This window comes from Nannobrachium achirus, assembly GCF_963921795.1.
Source record: "Nannobrachium achirus genome assembly, chromosome: 15".
Lineage (NCBI taxonomy): Eukaryota > Metazoa > Chordata > Actinopteri > Myctophiformes > Myctophidae > Nannobrachium > Nannobrachium achirus.
The window spans coordinates 12,512,045-12,527,044 of NC_137822.1; the positions used below are offsets into that span (position 1 = coordinate 12,512,045).

Sequence of the window (15,000 nt, forward strand, 5' to 3'; positions counted from 1 at the left end):
TGTGCTGGTTATTATGTTGTTAAATTACAGTAACATAACTACAAATGCAGAATTTAACAAAATGGTCACTTGAACAAGGTATTATAATTATATTCTCCACACTTTTATTCTCCCCATCTTGACGGAATGGTATTTTCCCAGGTTCCGCAGGTCAGCTGCACAGGTGCAATGCATTATTGTTAATTGTGGCACGTTTACTAACATGCCAAGTTTAGCTGCACTTGAACAACTGTTCCAGGCTGCCATATCCAGCCCAAGAAACCATAGAAACAAATAAATGTATCATGCCTGTTGCTAAGGTATGGCAACATGACTGGTGTCCGCGCGCGTGCAAGACACCAGTCATGTTGCCATACCTTAGCTTTTTCTGAACTGACGCCACTGATAGCATGACTTGCAGTGGATAACTATATCCGTTGTTTATGAATTGTTTCCTGTATGAATGTCTGCAGGGAGTTTGCACGTTGGAAGGTGAGGAACACAGCGATTGAGAGGAGGGACCTGATCCGGAACCCTGTGCCGCTGATGCCAGAGTTCCAGCGAAGCGTCCGCCTGCTGGGCCGCAGACCCTCCACTCAACAGTTTATTGACACCATCATCAAGAAGTATGGGACCCATATCCTCATCTCAGCCACCCTGGGAGGTAAAAAAAGATCCACTTTTTGTACAGATTATTTTCCACACCCTTGTAGAACATTTTTTTTTCTTTCTTTTTTAAATTGAGAAAATTTGTCTTTCAAAAAAATTCTTCTTCCAAATTAGTCGTTCTCAAACCTTTTCATGTCAAGGACCCCCAAAATTACATGTATTTGCCCACGGACACCCATCTCAAAATATGTTGTTCTAGGGACCCCCAGAAGCAGAGATTTGAGTTACAAAAGTTTGCTTTGAAAATGATATATTCAAAGATTTTCACACATTTTCACGATTTTTCAAAAATAGCAGATCTACAAGCTTACAGCGCTGCACTCGGTGCAGCGCTGTGAGCTTGTATATCTGCTATTTTCAATAGCTAAATTATGAAATAATTCCAGGTCTTAAAACCCATGTATAGTGGGTTCATCCTTTTACTAAAACTGAGTCTCTAACCCTAGTTACTATAGCTACTCCCAGCTGGACCAAAATGGTTTGAACCTACTCACATTGCCACCCTTAGAGCCCCGTGCCTACAGCAGTGGGGCTAAAGAAGTGCAAAAAGATGATTACTTACTAGTGGCAGATACTGTAGGGGGCATAGGCGATTCTAGCCTCTTCTAGCAGGGGTGCAAGACAAGCTGGGTTCCTCATGCACGCGCGCTAGCGCGTGCGAAATTCTTCAGTTTTGTACAGTTTATCCTGTTGTTTTAACAGGTTTCTAAGGTTTCTTTTTTACCTAATTGTAAGTAACACAATATAAACAAAAACGGGTGTTTTTTCTAGACACCATGAGCATATGCCTATATGATTTATTTACTTATTTTGCAACAACTTGTGTGTAAAATACATTTACTTACTTGAGTACTGACTGCACTTGTAGGTACTTTACTTGAGCATGTCCAATTTCCAATGCTTTACTAGGCCTATCTACTCCATTACATCTCGGATCCAAATATTTTTACTCAATTATTTCTTAAAACTGTGGTTACTTTGCAGATATAAATGATGATATTATAAAACATACAACCATACTTTTACTTAAGTAGGAAATTCAAGTACTTTTTCCACCACTGGCAAAAAAAGATTCTCTGTAGAAATTAGTCAAAGCTTGCAATGACTTTATGAGGTTTTTCACCCCCCACCCCCCTGGTGGCCAGGGGGTGCAAGTGCACCCTTTGCACCCCCTATAAAATCGCCTGGTAGGGGGTGTGGAGTGGGGTGGTGTTGGGGGTCGGAGGTAACCTCGCCTCACTAGGCTTTCTGGGAGAAAGCCTGGTATTCGTTTACTAAACAGGTTGGTTGATCCGTTAGGGAGCGGATGACATCTTATGTCATTTTGTATTCAAAACGAACTACACTTTGGCCGGAACTACCAACCGGAATCAGTTTTAACCCAGTTTTGCGCATGCGCTATGGTAGTTCCGGCCAAAGTGTAGTCCGTTTTGAATACAAAATGACGTAAGATGTCATCCGCTCCCGACCGGATCAAAAGCCAGAAATTGGAAGCGATCCCAGGCTAGGTCGGAGGTGGTTGTGAGGTGGTACCTCATCATAGGTTTCATCTTGAAATCTACCTTTTAGAGATATTGCTTATTATTAATCATTATTATTAATTATAGCCTAGCTGTCCCACTTGATAATTAATGTAGTTGATTTTGATTGTTTTGACACTTGATTCCAAATACACATGGTTAGAATTACAAATAGTTGTAATTGTTATCAGAAGATGAAACTACCGGTATTAACTATTCTTTCTTTCCACATGTGTAAAAATTACTGATTAGTGCTCAAATGTTGTAGTGCACAGCTTCTGAATCTAAATAGTAGCTTTAAGGTTTATGCTAGGGGTGTAACGATACATTTTAATAGCGATTCGATACATATCACGATACATGGTTGACGATACGATACATGGACGATATTGGTTCATTCATGGCGACACGATACGATTCGATTCAATGATTTAAAATCGATATAGTAACTATTTATCAAAGAAATTAAATTTGTGTGAAAGGTGTGGATAGTGCAGGTTTTTAAGGGAAACATGTATTATTATGGATATAAATAAGTAAACACTGATTATCTGCCAAATACATGGACATTGTATATTGACAAACCTGCACCTTGACATGAACCCAGAGATTACACACATTTATCGATAGACCAGTGTAGCTATATGGAATGGAAAAGTAATTAAACCCCTCCTTTTCATGTTTTCTTCTTAAAAATGCTAAATACAATGCACAAGAAGGTAGTATCGATACAATCGATTCTTTGCACTGCCGATTCGATACGATACAAAATAAAACGATACGATTCGATTTTAGCTGTTTTCATTTCGATATACTTCGGTTTTTTAAGTTAAAAACGATATTTCGATACAGTTACTATATTGTTACACCCCTAGTTTATGCTGATAATCACCCCTTTTCAGATGGAAAGCACTGAAAGACACACACACACACACACACACACACACACACACACGCACGCATGCACGCGCGCACGCACGTGCGCGCACAGCCGCACACACACACACACACACACACACACACACACACACACACACACACACACACACACACACACACACACGCACACACACGGATTAAGCCAGGTCTATACTAAGACATCTCTTTCTAAGGAGATCTCATTTGAAAGGAAATGCTTTTTTTCTTGTCTTCTTCTTTTTTTTGGAATAGGCTTAGCCTGTGTCCATGGAACTGGTCCTCGGTGCTTTGTGGTTAGTCCCATTGTCCAATAACAACGGAGCAGTTTTAAATATACTTCCTTTACTTGGGTACTGATACCTCAAACAGAGGAACTGAAGCTTGAAGCATTTAGCAGGCAAAGAACTGCTGTAGCAGTCTTTTTCCCCTTTTTAAATCTAGGAGTTCACTTGAATGTCAAACACTTGGCTTTAATAATTCAGCTAAGTCGTAGAGAGGGAAATCATGGGTGGGGGTTTAGAGTTGCAATATCATATACACAGCCCCGCAAGGTGATTCACCCCGAGACACTAATTATGGAAATCAGAAATATGATATTCTGGTGAAATATTATATGATGGTAAAATATAAATAAGTGCAGCCAAGCCTAGGGAGAACGATTCACCGCTGCCACAGATGCACTGGGTGATTAAAAGTGGATGATAAATGAGAAAATGGTGAGTCACAGAACCCTAACCCACATCTCATTCTATCCTTTCTCTCCTTTAACAACGTAAGCCCTGTTTTTATTTTGCTTTAGCTATTCAAAGTTAAAGGAGCTATAGTCAACTTTTTCTTGAAAAATGGATGCTAAAATAAAAACAATGTTTCGAAAATATTTTATAAAAAAATAAGCTTCATATATGTGTTTCTATTCAAAAATGACCACAAAAAGCGTAACATAATGATAAAATAATCATTTTGGCCATTGTCAGACCGACACTTCTACCGACACATTCTAGTCTATAGACTAGGATGTAAACAAAGTGTCGGCTCTACAATGAAAAAGTTGACTATAGCTCCTTTAATTACTAATTAGCCAATCTACTGAGCTTGTAGATGTACTTTTATTTTTGAAAGATTTTTCCAAAAATAGGGATGCCAGGGTTAATGTGGTTAAATTATTGTCCACACATCCCCATGGTGTGGTTTAAATCCTCGAAAGATCCCTGTTCAATAAATGTACTTTCTCATCCCCAAAATGTCCCTAAAGGAGCTTTTCAGTACCCATTTTCTTTGCTTTATCTTTGCCCTCATTTAGTATTCCATATTCCATGAATTATGCATGTGTTTGATCCTCCGGAATGTGGGTAATCCAGAGTATCCACAGAAAATCCACATCAAACGCACCGCAATGAAAACAATGCAGGTTGGTGTCGAGTCATGGGGGAACACGTCTTGTTTTGTTTCACTCCAAATCCATGCAAAAAATTCCACATTCATTTAGTGAGGCTCTGATTTGCAATGCCCCGCATCAAACCAGTTTTCAGCCAGTGCTAGTTTGAAGATCAGACTTTACTTGGAAAACTCTTATTAATGCTTTGGAGATATGCAGAGCACATCTCTGCATCTCTTCCTTCTATATCTCCCTTTATTTTCCTGGGTCTCTCTCACATATTCACTTTTTTGCCACTTTTTATAAATTGTTTCCCCTCTCTGCCTACCATCCTCCCCAGTGTCTCTGCACGGGAGAGTGTTTTTTGCAGGTCTTTCAGTCCGAGTGTATCAAAAAGGCAACTGGGTTAAGGCAGCGGAAGCTTGTGATTGACTGCGCGGAGGTGACGAAGTCGGGGGGACGGAGACACACCTAAACCTAACTTTAACCCTAACCCTAACCTCAGTAAAACTAACGCTGGTGAATGCTAACCTGGTGAAATGCTAACATGCCGACGTTGGTGAATGCTAACCTGGTGAAATGCTAACCTGCCGACGCTGGTGAATGCTAAGCTGGTGAATGTTAAACTGGTCGGAGCAACGGTGCTTAACCCAGTTGCTTTTCTGATACACTCAGACTGAAAGACCTGCTAAAAACACTCTTCCGTCTCTGCACATCATCTTCAACCTTGAGGGCATTTGTTGCGAGTTATACAGCCCAATATACCCTCATCTCAATCTCAGGCTTCCCCACCCATTAAAGAGCACCATTATATGATATGAACTGATATACCTGTGGAGTAGCAGTGTTCTGAAAGCAGGCCCTTCAGGCTACATCAGCCCTCCATCCCACTCCAAGTACATCTTAAGTGATAATGGGAGGAATGGATGATGATGCTCCTCTCGACCATTTCCGCTTCATGAGTGCTATGAACCAGTGTGGAATAGAGTGAAGTGTTGTGTGTGTTCTGTGGGGGAGAGGGTTGGTGGGAGTGGTCACAATCATGGCATTTTACTTGACTGTTAATTGTGACAAATATCACATATCCGTGGAGAAGGTCAGAGAGGTTGGTGGGGGCGAGGTTGTAGAGTGCTAATACTCAAGTAAGTACAAAGACATAAAAATGTTACTTACCGTTTTTTCCTGTTGAGATTGGCACATTTCACCCGGGTTTTTTCATCTCACTCACATCACTTTGTCTGCTGACCTCACTCAGCAATGAAATAAACAAAAATAAAAATAAAACAATTCACAGGATGCAAGCAGTGATCACCCCATGATGTGCACTGCAATGCAGTTTCAAATGCACTACATTGCAGGTGCTTTTTGAGAGTGAAAAAATAAGAAGACATGTGTGACATGTGTCACAGCTTGCCCTAGGAAATGTGCCAAGCTCAATAGGGAACAACGGTAAGTACAGTACTTGCTTGTACTTATTTTCCACCATGGGTGGGGATGCTATGTTTTGTATGAGTATGTGTATGCATGTATTCATTGGCACAACGTGTTGGTGCTAGGGCTGAAGAATTATGGCTAAAATGATAATCCAGATGATTATTTTTGCTGAATATTGTAATTCTACCTGGCATCCCTATTTTGTCATTATAGGCAAACGTTTTCCCCCAATCAATCAAAATGTTCAAAAATGTTGAACAATGTTCAAAAATAGCCAATCTATAGGGCATAGCAGTGGGCGTGGTTACTGGTGCCACACAAAAAAATCTCCCATTAATTTTCCTTTTCCTTTTACAAAAATATTTATAAAAAATATTTTAAGCATAGAATCAAGCCATCCAGGATCCTGGTGAATCATTGGTGACCATTAAACCTGTGAAAAGAAAAAATCACTAAACAAAGGGTATTCATTTTATTAAAGGACGACTTCACCACTTCAACCTATCTTCATATAATTGGTCCTCACTAATGTTCTTGATAAAATAGCATAATGTTTTTCTACTCAGGTCATGGCAAAGTTAAAGTGGAAGCCATTGTTCTCGCGATAATAAAAATCAAAATATTTTTTCAAAAATATTGTTTAAAAAAGAAAATCTGTCAAACGATGATGTCACAAGACTAGACTTTCCTATTTTATTATGAACATTAGTGAGGACCTACTACAGTATATGAAGATATGTTGAAAAGTGGCAAAGTCGTCCTTTAAATGTAGTACATCATATATAATTAAATATTCAAATAATGCGCTTGTATATGTGCTATATTTTGCTATTTGTTGTATGATCACATCCAGTATAGTGCTTAAGTGGTTAATCATGATTATTGATAATGTTTTTTGGGTGGAAAAAGGTGATTTTTAACAATGTGTTTATCTGTGCTATATATTTCGCCATAATATACTCTATGATTTTATTGTGCCTTGGTGAGCCTAATGGAAGGGGAGATTAGTTTTACAATCTTCTGGTTATTAATCCGTGAGTAATGGTGAGGAGATGAGGGCAAGGTGCAACAGCTGCCCAATTAAGATGTTTTGAATTAATTGCCAAGTTTCTCTATGACATAATTGAGAAAACTACAATGACGATTTTCAATTACGTTTGATTAATTGTGCAGACTAGTTTGTGCTATAGGCACACTGCAGCATGTTGACGTTTGGTTGTGAAATGTGCTGGCACTGCAGTCGTGTAAGATCCATTCTGTTCAGCATTTAAGTGTAATGTTTTCGATAAGCTGGTCCATAATCCTACACTCAGCACCATAATTGAACACTCATGGATCTTGCTGCTTTAAACTCCAATTTGCACTTCAAAGCCTCATTACCATGTGAATATATGTACAGTATATACCGCATTAAACAATAGCATTTCTTTGGATGTATCTCTTTTGTGTGGATTCCTCATTAGATCCCTGTCTGTAGAACCAGTCACACTGTGTGGCTGGTTCTACAGACATGGATCTCCATATATGGGCATAAAAGGGATTCTGTTATTCAATTCAATTCAATCTTAATTTCAGACCCAGGGAGATCCATATCAATACAATGAAACAATACAAAAACTAATAATAAATAAATGTTAGTGCGGTTCCCCTAACAGGACTTCATATAGGAATGCCCTTGTATGGAGGCCACATACAATCCCTTGTATGCCCATATTTGGAGATCCCTGTCTGTAGAACCAGCCACACCGGTTAGACTGACAGGTATAGTCTATAGGTTAGAAAAGCGAGGTCACTTTTCGCCCTTAGGCGTCTTACTAGTATATGGACTGGACATTTACATTAAGCCTGGAAACGACGGACATTCTGCATGATAACATTATTATCAGCCCAAATATAGGAACTGACGTCAGCGTAAATTGTCATGCAAATATGCCCATTTATGAAGATACCTGTGTGTGTGTGTGTGTGTGTGTGTGTGTGTGTGTGTGTGTGTGTGTGTGTGTGTGTGTGTGTGTGTGTGTGTGTGTGTGTGGATTGATTGATTGATTGATTGATTGATTGAAGACTTTATTAGAAGTTTGCATAGGAAAAGGTACAGTTTCATGACGGTACAGTTCACTGGTACAAGGTCTACTAAAAGGAGATCCATGAAAAGACTAAGCTTATTTCCACTGGAAACCATTGAAGTATCTCATATAACATTGAATGACAGACAAATAGAACACAGTACTATGCAGTAGATATGTAAAGAAAAACAAAAAAGAAAACAGTAAGTCTAAACAAACAGTATATACAAAGAAGGGGCAGGGGAGGGGTAGGGTTGGGCTAGGTTAGTTTTTTACCAGTTGCGAACGGCTGCTGCCTGTAAGTGATCTTTCAGGGCAATTTTAAAGGATGCTAGTGATCCACACTCCTTTATGACCTTCGGTAAGGCTTTTGCCTCTGGTGTTGTAATTATGGACATCCTTAATGTTTATAAAGTATTTTGACAGGTACTTGGGTATCATAGTGGTGTAGTGTATCTTGTACACCAGGCCCATTGCAAGTTGCTGTACTCTGTCATCTACTCTGAGCCACCCCACTCTTAACTGGTGAGTAGCGGTGAGGTGAGTCTGATAGGGAAGGTGAAGTAGGACCCTAATTAGTTTATTTTGGGCTGTTTGGAGTTTAGTTTTCAGGGCTTGTGGGGCGTCACGATACCATACGTGGACTCCGTAGTCAAAGAGGGGCTGGATTATTGCACCAGCTATGGTCTTCAGTGTGTTGAAATTGACCATTGGGACGATCCTCTGTAGGCAACAAGTTCGTTGGTTGATTTTATTTATTACTTTAGAAGTCATCTTTTCACTGGAAAGATTAGCTTCAAGGATACATCCTAAGTAAGAGATTTAGTTTTTTCGTGTTATGACCTTGTCACCCACTTTGATTGTGAAGTTATCGACTTTTTTGAGGTTATGATTTGATCCAAAGAGGATGGACTCAGTTTTTCCCAGGTGAATTGATAATTTGTTGTCATTAAGCCATGTGCAGATCTTACTTAGTTCAGAGTTAAGTGTCTTTTCAACCTGCAAGTGGTCCTTGCCCGAGACTAGGAGAGTCGAGTCATCAGCGAACAGGAACAGGTTGCAGTCACAAGCAGATGCCATGTCGTTCACGTATATTAGGAACAACAGAGGTCCCAGTATGCTACCTTGAGGGACACCACAGTTTACTGGGAGGGGGGGGGGACAGGGTACCGTTAATCTCCACCACCTGTTCCCTCCCCACCAAGTAAGACTGCATCCAACTCACTGCTGCGTTGTCAAGACCGATGGCTTTTAGTTTCTCAATCAGAATAGAATGATTTACGGTGTCAAATGCCTTCTGGAGGTCCATCATGACCATGCCGCTATATTTGCCGTCATCCGCTTCGCGTTTGATTTGGTCAGTCAAATAGAGAAGGCATGTGTCAGTGGAATGAGATTTTCTGAATCCGGATTGGAACTCGTAAATCAGATTATTCTGTGTGTGTGTGTGTGTGTGTGTGTGTGTGTGTGTGTGTGTGTGTGTGTGTGTGTGTGTGTGTGTGTGTGTGTGTGTGTGTGTGTGTGTGTGTGTGTGTGTGTGTGTAACCCCTCACTCCCAGCAGACTGATGACGCCACAACTTCTCTCAGGGTCGCTGTAGTGTGTGTGCGTGCATGCATGTGCGTGTGTGTAGATTATGTCCATATACAGTATGTGTGTGCGTGCGTGCATGCGTGTCCATTATGTCCATATATGGAGCTCCTTGCCTGAAGTGCAAATCGGCATTGTTAGTTATGGTGATCCCTGATGCAAGTGAAAAACGACCTTGTTCAGCAATGGTTTCTGTTCAGGATGTCGTGTTGCTAATGATGTCACATGCCCGTTATGGAGATCCCCGATTAGAGAGACACAGGGAAAGGGAAAGGGAAAGGGGGAGGGAGGGGGATACACACACACTCGCACGCGCCAACACATATACTCCAAGCTGTTGGCAGGCAGAGTGTTAATGATATACAGGTAAATCAATACCTTCCTCACGTATTGCTTTTATATATCCATCAGCTTGTATTATTTCATTACTCTACCCTATAAAACGGTGCTTCAGCATGGCAATAATGTATATCCATAAAAGGGGTAATGAAATCATTTTCCCAAAGACACAGACAATGTGAACACGTTTTGGCAGAGTGCCCTATGAAAATGTAAGACAATGTATTCCTTACAGAAACTCACACTTGCACATGAATGAATTAAAGGGGGCAGTGTTAGAAGTGCAGGAGCTAATGATTTTTCAGAGCCAGGAGTGGCAAGTGCAACATATTTATGTACAGTAGACCTACTTTGAGCTACCGGTACAGTAACTTGCAACGAGGGCAAAGTCACTGATCAAGGGCTAATGTCCTACCATTATCCTTGTGCAGTAAGTCAAGGATTTGTGAGTAACTTTCCTAAGCCCCGGGGAAGGGAGCGTGGCAGGGAGCCGGGGACACAGAATGGGGACTTGTCCCCATTGTGGTTCCACGCCAACCAGGCATGAGACATTGGCCTTGACCGCCACCTTCCCCCGGTCATGATCGCCACAAGTTAAGTGACCATTCACAATGCATCGCTTGGGGGCAAATAACCATTCACGGCATAAGGCGCCTGAACGTATGTGACATGCTCTAGAATGAGTTTCAGTCATATAGTTTGCCCTTTGAACGGCAATAAATAAAGGCAAGCTTGTGTGTGCTTGTGGGCATGATTTGGGATTGGTGTGTGTTAGTATACTTGTCAAGCATCTGGACTTTTGTGTTTCTGTGACTTGTGGGGAGTGTGTTTGGGTGAGATTTCATTTGTGTAGGCCTATAGAATGAGCTGCACAACCTTTTATACTGTGTCAACAAACGTGCATGCAAAGAGAAAATCAGGGTGCTCATATTTGTTGTCGCTTTATGATTTAATATTGTTGATGCTACAGTTTTCATAATCTTCCCTGTGGTGAAAGAGAGTGAATTTAAGTCATTCATTCTCTGTTTTTATAACACTTTTTATACTTTAATATTTTAGCCCTGCTAGCAACAGGGCTCTGTGGATGCTGGTGCCGGTCCATCCAAACCCGAACAGGATATCTCTAAAACTACTTTATGGATTGCCATGTAATTTTCATTGCACCTTCAATCTCCCAGGAGGATAGAACCTAGCAATGGTGACCTTGTGGCGCCTCTAGTGCCACCCATATTGCAAAATGTCCCATTGAAATATCTTATAATCGAATATGGGGATTGTCATGAAACTTGATGAGTATATCCATGCTCCCTGGAGGATGAGCTTTTATCATTTGAGTGACCCCGTGACCTTTCCTCTAGTGCCATCATCAGGCCATTTTATGGTAATGTAGGTTATGTAATATTATCCCTACTACTAATTCAGAGCGATTATTTTTCGATTATTCCGCGATAGAATCACATTTACACTGCTTCTAAAGACTCCACCTTTTGCACAAAAATCGCGCATTTTTACCCGAATGTTCTTAGCTGCTTCTCCTGAAGCTATGGTATTTGCACGATGTACACTTTGTAGAAAAGTAATGTGTAAGTTTACTGAGCATATCTTTCCCGGAAGTTCTCCTACGCAATTTTCGTCACGAAAGTATCAGGTTACAGTTTGCTTCAAGCCTCAAGCAGCGACGCAGCGAGACTGCCCCCCCCCCCTTCCTCCGAGAGAGAGGGAGAGGGAGGGAGGGAGACAGTGAGCTGGAATATAGGCTACCCCTCTCCCACTACTTACATTGCGCGTGGAATGGATCCAAGTACAACATTAACCTCTATGCTGGATGTGTGAATCACCTAAAAACAGCGATGTTTGACGAGACACACGTGTGTTTGTGTAGTCCGTTAATAACAAGCATGGTACGTTGGTAGCGATACTTTTGTACTTTTACTTGAGACCTGAAGTTGGGAAGTGTTACCGAATATGTGTCGTGTTTCTATGCGAGTCTAGAACGTAACTCGACAAGTGTTATCCTTATGCATAGATTAAAAGCTGCCATTTCATTTGCCTTGATGTTGAAAGTGAACACGTAACGTGTGAAATCAGTGGTGGACATTTTAGACTGAAGTAAAAGTATCAATGAGCAGAGTGAGACCAGCACAACAGAACAGAGTAGCTCAAACGGGACCAATAGTTTGTCAATAGACAGTGTCCACTCTTGCTGTAGCCTCGCGTAACCCATGAGTCCCTGCATGGGCTATAGTGCGCACACATGACAGATTTGGTGAGAGGCTGATAGCCTATTCATTCACTTCACCTATATACCCAGACAGTACAGCGACATAACGCCGATACCTACTCAACCTCTGTAACAAAGGAGGTTTGCTCATTGGGATGATGCATTTGCGACGTCGCTTGCCTCACGGCACGGATATTTTTAAATTTTCAACATGTTAGACCCATAGAGTTATAATAAGTAGGTTACACCACGGACAACCGATTTTCGCTTGCGTCGCGTGTGTGAGTGAGTGAATGAGTGAGTGTGCGTTCATGCCTCGGAGATAGAGAGAGCACAGATACAGACAGCGTCTATAAAGCTGCGTGAGTATGATGTTTTAAGCATTGTTTCCCAAGTACTGTGTGGGTCTCGACCCACGGGTGGCTCGCGAAATGGGACTGTGTGTGTGTGCCAATGTTGTGTATTGTAACTGCGTCTTCTATTGCAAACAGTGCTAAACTCTTCAATCAATCAATCAGTCTAGATACAACAACCTCGCAAATTTGCCTACAGCCCCCCCACCCCCACACCACTCAAAAGTCCTCAATTCAACATATAGGCTACGTAGGTAAAAGTACAAAAGTATTGACTGTCAGCCCAGACTACACTGGACACCTTACACAATTGTTCCTGTTTCCTGAGTTATTGGTGTCCGACCAAGTGTGCCTTTTTGTTCATGATAGATATTGACAATAAGGTATTGAAAACATTTTAATCTGAATTAAAACCTAAACCCTTATGTTGATCAAATATAGAGCAGTCCTGCCTGAGCGCCCCTAAACCCCTTATGTTGATCAAATATAGAGCAGTCCTGCCTGAGCGCCCCTAAAGCCCTTATGTTGATCAAATATAGAGCAGTCCTGCCTGAGCGCCCACAGGGCGCGAAGCCTTTCTAGTGTAGGCAATTGAGGCGATGCCATGTTAACCAATCTGTAAATAGGATACAATGCATTTTTTTATTGTGGTGAATCTTAGAAAGTTTGATGTGTCACTAACTCACATTAACTATGATTAGCCAAGGCAAGTTTATTTGTATATCACATTTAAGCCAGAAGGCAATTCAAAGTGCTTTACACAAAACATTAAGCAATTGACATACATTATATGACATTTACATACAATTACGCGTTAAAATAAAACAGCAAGATAGAGATTGGAGCTGTATTAACTACTTAAAAGACACATTTCACCGGCTATACTAATGATCTCTTTGAGAAATTCTAATCTGGTTTCTGTGTCCTTCAAAGCACAGAATCAGCCCTCCCGAGGGTTAGCGATGACCTCTTATCGGCCGCTGACTCTGGACACTGCTCAGTCCTGGTCCTCAAGGACCTGAGCTTTGCTTTTGACACCATTGACCATTCTGTTCTACTAAGCCATCTGGAGGACCATGTGGGTATTTCTGGTGTTGCCCTGAAATGGCTCACATCATATCTAACCGGCAGATACTTCCCTGTCACTTTAGGTGACTCTGTCTCTCCTACTATGATGTTCCTCAATCCCGTTTTTATCAGTTATGTAATACAGTATACAAACGTAAATAATTTATGTCACCCAAAATCTGGAAAAGGTAATTTGTGCTTTCATCTTTTGGTGTCTTGATTATTGTAATATAACTCCCTATACATGTGTCTCTCACCAAAGTCTCTCCATATGCTTCAGCTCATTAAAAATGCTGCAGCTCAATTTTTGCATCTTTACTCTGTCTAGAACTTACAAGTTTTAAGGCTCTATCTGGTTTGGCACCACACTAAAGTTGAGGAACTGAGTTATAAATTGTTCTTTCATGTGGAAGACCTCGGTTCTAATTAGGTGTAGGACATGAAAGTAATTATGGATTACAGCTTTAAATCATCGGCTACCAACCTTTTCTGAGGGATCAGGGTCCACTTGAAAATCTTGAAAGCGTTCACGGGCCACCCATCTGATGGGATGGGTGGGCCACGTGCTTTTTCAGAGCATGTTTATTGCAATGATCATGCAATTGATTGTGTTCCGGCTTGTATCATTGGAACTAACATAGCATACTTCCAAGTTCCTATTGCTCGCTATCACGATGAAAACACATTTTTCGAGGTTTTAAAGAAAATAAGTGTTTTGCTAATTATTTGGGGGTCCACTTAAAATATCACTTCTGCCCACCAGTGGCCCACAGGTTGGGAATTACTGCTTTAAATGAACACCCGTAAGTTGTGTACACTGTTCAGAATGGTAAACAGTAGAGATGCATGGAAGGCGGTTTTAGCCGCCGTTGCCGCGGTTAACCACCGTTCAGGCAGATTTGGATCAATCAAATATAATTATTAATTAATATTGGATAACCGTGGATGAAATGTGTAACTTAATGACGTTTTTTTATGAGGCAATGTCCATGATTAAACTTTCAACTGTGTCTACGTAAAGCAATCGGCATGCCTTGTGCTGGTTGCACATTGCCAAACCGTGCTAAAAAGTTAAACTTCTTATATCTCCATCGCGCATATTTGCACAGTTGGTAAGAGTTAAACTTCTCACTAGCAAGTTGTGTGTGTCCATTTCTCTCTCTGCCTCGCGTCGCTGTCTCTATCTGTTTGTCTGTCTGTCTGTATGTGTGTGTGTGTGCGCGCACTGCCTGCGTGCATGCCTGCCTGTCTCCTGCCCATTCGCATCTGTCTGTTTTGTGTGAGAACTCATTCATTCATACAGTATAATGCTTAGTTGGCAATTAGTGTTTACTGCTGCTTATAGAATGCTATTGCATAGGTTAGGTTCATTAGGTTGTATAGGTATTAGAGCGACAACCGTATGTTCAGCGCAGAGCAGCACCGCCACCGATTCATAAAAAAAGAAAAAAAAACTGGTAATACCAGAA

General features: G+C 41.0%; 1 protein-coding gene across 1 annotated transcript in view; it reads left to right on the forward strand.

The window, feature by feature from the left end:
- brinp1 (bone morphogenetic protein/retinoic acid inducible neural-specific 1) overlaps positions 1-15,000 on the forward strand; it is a gene marked incomplete at both ends in the record, with an annotated part of 136,772 nt that overhangs the window by 43,254 nt on the left and 78,518 nt on the right. The window contains one exon of the mRNA XM_080742687.1: positions 453-643. Within this exon, the coding sequence (XP_080598813.1) occupies positions 453-643 (191 nt within the window). The remainder of the gene's footprint in view (positions 1-452; positions 644-15,000) is intronic.